The sequence below is a fragment of the Seriola lalandi genome, unplaced genomic scaffold (genome assembly GCF_002814215.2).
Source record: "Seriola lalandi dorsalis isolate HSWRI2012SDOR001 ecotype SW California unplaced genomic scaffold, Sedor1 jcf7180002054564, whole genome shotgun sequence".
Lineage (NCBI taxonomy): Eukaryota > Metazoa > Chordata > Actinopteri > Carangiformes > Carangidae > Seriola > Seriola lalandi.
In genome coordinates this window covers 547,775-553,862 of record NW_019525117.1, presented here as the reverse complement: position 1 = coordinate 553,862, position 6,088 = coordinate 547,775, and the positions used below count along the sequence as shown (strand labels likewise).

The window sequence follows — 6,088 nt, the reverse complement described above, 5'->3', positions numbered from 1 at the left end:
AGCTCTGACGCTGCTGTTCCACCAACACCTGACGTTTACACCTGAGCGCCGATGATTGACAGCCGAGAACTGACGGGACATTCAGCTGAAGAGTTAAAGTGATATTTTACATTGTGATGTCAGAACACTGGGTCACATGATCCTTCATCACCTGGAACACACTGATGTTTATTTACACACCGACCTGCTGCTGTCAAATCTCTCTAGAGTAGCAAATGTGGATGAATCCGCCGATGAAAGTAGTCCCAGCACCTGCACCATTTCCTGCTGTTTTTTGAATGAAAACTGCTTAAAATTAGTTAATTAACAGTAAAATTAATAATAATAATAATAATTTAAATAGGTTAAATGAAACTATAGATTTAGGAGGTGTCAGGACAGGTACATGAATGTCTGCTTCAGTTCAGGACTGGTTTGAGTATTAAATGAACAATATTCTATATGACAAATATCTGTCTACACATTTTGTATGTCACGTTATCTTAACTTGAACTATCACGACGTCTCGATGAACAATGTATTAACTGACATTAACGCTGCGCATTACACTAACGCAGATCAATTAAACTGCGTCACGTGGAGAAACACAAACCAAACGTCGTTAGATTAACGTCCATTAAATTCACCTTTTTATTGGGCTTTGACTGAACACCTCCACGGGCTAACCCAGGTCGACACAGGTTATCAGCCCCGCGGGGCCAGGTACTGTTAGCTTAGCAATCGCTAAGTTATCAGCTAACGCTAGCACCAAATGTTCAGTCGGAACCAGTGGATATCACCGCAGCTCCAGGACATGTTTAGCCTAGCTTAGCATAAACACCTGCAGCAGAGGGAAACTGTTAGCCTGCCTCCATCCAAACACCTTTCAAAGGTGTAAAAATATATATATATATATATAAAGACACATTAAAGGAACTATTAGGATTTGCTATAGCTACATAGCTAACATTAGCATTAACAGCTGTTTACTCCTTAACTTTTCTGGTTCTTGGCAACAATAAACTTTATATAATTAATATTAATATTGTTTATTTGGTGAAATAAATGGACATCAGTTACACAGCTACCTGTTGACTACCTGTCTCCCTCCGACAGACGACGGTTTAACGCAGGTGATGAGGAATAAATCAGGTGACACTGTGTGACAGTGTGAAAACACGTGGAGCTGAATATCTCCATTTATTCTTATATGTGCAGCAGAGGAAGTGGAAACAGACTGACAATGACAGGTCTGCACACAGACTGTGAGTCACACACACACACACACACACACACACACACACACACACAGACAGGAGTGTGTGTATAGTTTTATTGGTGCGATACAAGGTGATACAAACCAAATATTCACTGTTTACAGAAACATTAGAGGCTACAGTCTGTTCATAAAGCATTTAAATCCATATCAAACAACAACACTCTTCATCATCATCATCATCATCATCATCATGGTAATTAAGTTGAAACAGCTAAATCAGGAAGTGACATCAGAAACACACGCACGAGCCAAATCACATACAAACACACAGTCTGTACATGTGACTGTATGTTCACACACACACACACACACACACACACACACACACACACACACACATACACACCAACAGCCCTGTGTAAGAAGCATGACATACAAAAAGCTGTAGAAAAATACTCTTAAAAAACCAAACACACAAAACAGCGACGACGACGACCTGGAATGTTCTGGATGTCATTGGACTGTAACATGGACGACACACCGGCAACACGCTGGGCAACCCTGCCGCTGTCGGGCTCTCTGACTCCGCCCCTTTAGGCTCTCTGACTCCGCCCCTTTAAGTGAAGGCTGATGTTAAAATGTGATGATTTATCTCGTTAAGCTTTCTGTATTTCTAAATGAATTCTGACGCACACAGGCGACAGGAAGCAAAACAAAGATTCAGAAAAACGTCTTTTGTGGCAACAAATTTAACATTATCAGTCATTTATTTATTAATTGCTTGTTTTATTTTTACTTTTATTGGTTTCTAATAGCTTTAATTTACACACCTTTTTTACTAATCGGTCTTAATTATTTTATTTTCTTAATGGTTTTTAATTCATACACATCGTTTATGTGTTTGTTTTAATTGTCTAATGTTTTATCTTCACACTCAGTTATTGGTGCTTTGTGCAGCTGGAATGAAATGTGCTGTAGAAATAAAGTTTTGCTTTGTAATTAATTTAAATCAGCGTGAACTAATAAACTATGTTCACACATTAACGTATTTAAAACAGTTAAGTGAAATCCCACGAAGGTTTGTTAAATGCTGTTAAAACAGACTTTTTGTTACCATGACGCCAGTCTTCAGCAGTTCATGGAGAAACGAACGAGTGTGAATGCATTATCTTAAAAATACAATTTAATTTAATTTTCTTAAAGTTTGACTAAAAGAAAATGAGAAGAAACTGAGGAGGATAATTTACTTCATTCACATCAAAACTAGAGAAACTTTAGCAGTTACCTGTGGAACTGATTTTTATAGCTACTTCTCTGGATTAGCTGAGCCTGCTAATTAAGCTAGCTGTTAAAACTGCTACACAAGTGGAACAAACTGGTTCATAGACACGTAGCTAAAGTTAATGTAGCTTTCTACTGGCACCTGCGAACATTATTAAAATACACTGATTAATGTCAGTTCACTACATTTGTGCTTCTTATTCTAGCTTGCGCTAATTTGGCAGTTAATAGTTTGTGTTAGCGAGTCTGCTAGCTAATGTAAGCAATAGCTAGGTAGCTATCTAAACCAGCTTCTTTTAAATCTAAATGAACAGCTAAAGCTAATTTTTCTCTCTGCTAACATCATGAATCAACACTCATCCATTCTCTGCATTAGCATTATGCTACAGTTAAGCTAACCTGTTTTGATTCATTTTCTTTTTCTGCGCTTTATTTTGACTTTTAAATTTATGATAAATAGTGAGAATAATACTTTAACGCACCTTGTTTATCATTTATAATTAGCAAATGTGTAATTAACCGTTTAAGTGAGAGAGGACATTTAAGTTTTAATTAAATCTTTGGTTAGTATTTGTTCTTTTTGTTCATTATGGTTTTACACATCAGCCTCCGTTGACTGAGCAAATACATTAACACGTCGAGCTGCATTAAAGTCTGTTAGAAACCGTTTATCAACTGGTTATTAACTGGTTATAAACTGGTTATAGATGTTAATATGGGGTTAAAGTGAGGTGTTAAATTTATGATCGAGCTCCTGAAGCCCTGAGAGAAGAGATCTTTTAAATATATTTCAAAATAAGACGTAACAGCACAAGATAAAAGACTTTCTGTGAGAATTAAACTGTAAATCCAAAATGGCCGACTGCTGAGAAAGAAAAACAGCGTTGCCTTCAAACGTCGCCGGTGTGTGTGGAAGCAAAAAAAACCCCAAACATCTGTCCATCACTCTTTGTTTCACACTCACACACGTACAGTACGACATTGTACAGGTAACACGTTGTTTTTTTTACTGCTAGGTTTAAGTACAGGCACTATAGAGTGAAGCATTGTGGGATGTTGAGTGCTCAGCTGCTCTGTTTTAGCTAGCAGCTTGATGATTCAAAGTTTTAACGATGATTCAAAGTTTGAGAGAGTTAACGCAACAATAAACTGACTTCCTGTTTATAATTAGATTAATTAGATGAACGTTTCTGTTAAAGTGAAAATGATCAGACAGTTTTTCCTCCGAGTTTCTGCCACTAAACTACAAATAAACAAATAATAAACTACGTGTTTCTGAGCCACAAACTCGACACTGACGAGGAACAGAAATCATAGAAATAATAACTTAGTGATTAATAACTGAAGTTAAATTGTATGAATGTGACGTCTACTGGTTAACAACAACAGCTCTACCGGCTAACTAGCTAGCATCTGTAATACGAGTTTATACCACCGCTTAGTTAGCAGTTAGCATCTGAAGGCTATCAGTATAGATATAGGCACAGGTAGAGGAACTGATGGTGTGTGTGACTGACGATGACATCATTTCCTCCTGGAATGAAACGGTGTGTGTGTGTGTGTGTGTGTGTGTTAGTCGCTCAGGTATGTGTGGATGTAGATCTGTTGTTGGATCCAGGGGGTGAAGTGCGTCACGTTGCTGTAAACTCCGGGTCCGAGAACTTTACTGAAGCACACGCTGCCCCACGACGTCAGGCCGAACAACGTCCAGCGACCGCCGTCCTCCTCACACACCAGCGGGCCGCCGCTGTCGCCCTGAACACACACACACACACACACACACACACACACACACACACGGTCAGAAACCAGTAAGAATCATAATTCAGTTGTACAAGTTTTGCTGCAAAGCTTTTTGTTGTTGTTGTTGTTGTTTTTTGTTAAAAAAAAAAGAACAAAACTCAAATCAACAGATTTACTTATAATATATGAATGAACCCGACCAGATGTTGGTGCAGATGTTACCATGCAGGAGTCAACGGTTCCAGCGTCGTAACCGGCGCAAAGCATCCTGGGAGTGATGGTCTTCATGTCGAAGTACGACTGACACTGAGACAGAGAGATGATCCGAACCTCCCCCTCCTGCAGCTTGAAGGGCACTGCACACACACACACACACACACACACACACACACACACACACACACACACACACACACACCCACACACTCTGTTACTGTTACAGCTGTTGTGAAGCGACGGTCCTCACAAGTGTAGGAAGACAGACTCACTCCTGTTGCCCATGTGACCCCAGCCTGTGATGTAACAGTAGGAGTCAGGTGACGGCAGCTGGTCGAGCTGCGGCAGACACACGGGCCGGACGAACGCCGTCTCCTCCACCTGCAACAACACGCCTCATCAATACTGTCCGATCACTGCTGATAATCAATACTCAGTATCGGTGCCGTCTGACCTCGGAGTCCAGCTGCACCACACTGATGTCGTAGTCGACCACCGCCCGGTTGTAGCGCGGGTGTACGATGATGGAGCGCACCCCGCGGCTCTGGCTGTGAACACCTGGGTGGTCCAGGTTGTTCAGACCCAGCACCACCCTCCACAGCTCGGCGCTCTCTCTCCTGAGCGGGAACATTACACATCAGTCCTTAACGCCCTCAGGCCACACCTCCTCCCCTCCCCCCTCCCCTAACCTCCATCTCCCCCGTCTCACCCCTCGAAGCAGTGTGCGACGGTCAGAGCCCACCGCCGGGCGATCAGGACGCAGCCGCACACGTGTCCGCTCTGCCCGCTCTGCAGCGAGCACTGCCACGGCCACGCCCCCCGCCGGGACACACGCCCTCCCAGAATCCTCTTCTTCCTGTGGGGGTAGACTCCCACCGCCGGGCGGAGACCACACTCTGACAGAGAGAGAGGGGGAGGAGTCTCAGTCTGCTGCTCAATAACAGTGAGCAGCAACTAACCTCGTTAGTTACTGATCAGATGTCTCTTTCAGAATAAGAGACAGGAACTAACAATTAAAGTCTGAAGACTGTTTTTACTTTGGCTCCATCTAGTGGAGACGACGAGAACGACACACACACACACACACACACACACACTCACACTCACACATACACACAGATACACTAATACACTAACTCAGGGTTAAATGTGTGTGTGTTTGTGTGTGTGTGTGTCTGTGTGTGTCATTATCATCAGTCATGTATCTATAAATGATTTTAAACATATACTTTTATCCAACAGTTGCTATAGAAACCACAATAATAACATATTTTATAATAATTTTATTATTTTGATTAAAATGTGAACATACAACACAAACTTTGCTTTAACCTCCTGATTTATAATCAATAATAACACAAACATTACTGATTGGTTTATAACCCAATATAATGGAGTTGTAAGCTGTGTAAATGTTGAGAAACTGAGCCTTAAAACCAGCCGTCAGGACTTCTGGAACTTTGTGATGTCACAACAAAGCAGTCACCAAGCCCCGCCCACCTGGACCCACCATCCAAACCTTGCAGGATTTGGTTTCTCTGAGTGTTTTTACCTGAAATCTGCTTTATTTTTATTGGATCACTCAGAAAACAGTCAGCCAATCAGAAGAGAGGCTCAGAGCCTCCTCTCTTCTGATTGGCTCACAGACCT

General features: G+C 41.6%; 1 protein-coding gene across 1 annotated transcript in view; it reads right to left on the bottom strand.

The window, feature by feature from the left end:
- Positions 1-3,583: 3,583 nt before the first annotated feature.
- corin (corin, serine peptidase) overlaps positions 3,584-6,088 on the bottom strand; it is a 22,058-nt gene continuing 19,553 nt past the window's right edge. Inside the window, exons 20-24 of the mRNA XM_023416436.2 lie at positions 5,148-5,334; positions 4,893-5,055; positions 4,711-4,819; positions 4,445-4,578; positions 3,584-4,234 (exon numbers count right to left, since the gene is read on the bottom strand). Coding sequence (XP_023272204.1) covers positions 4,052-4,234; positions 4,445-4,578; positions 4,711-4,819; positions 4,893-5,055; positions 5,148-5,334 — 776 coding nt within the window. The 3' untranslated portion in view covers positions 3,584-4,051. The remainder of the gene's footprint in view (positions 4,235-4,444; positions 4,579-4,710; positions 4,820-4,892; positions 5,056-5,147; positions 5,335-6,088) is intronic.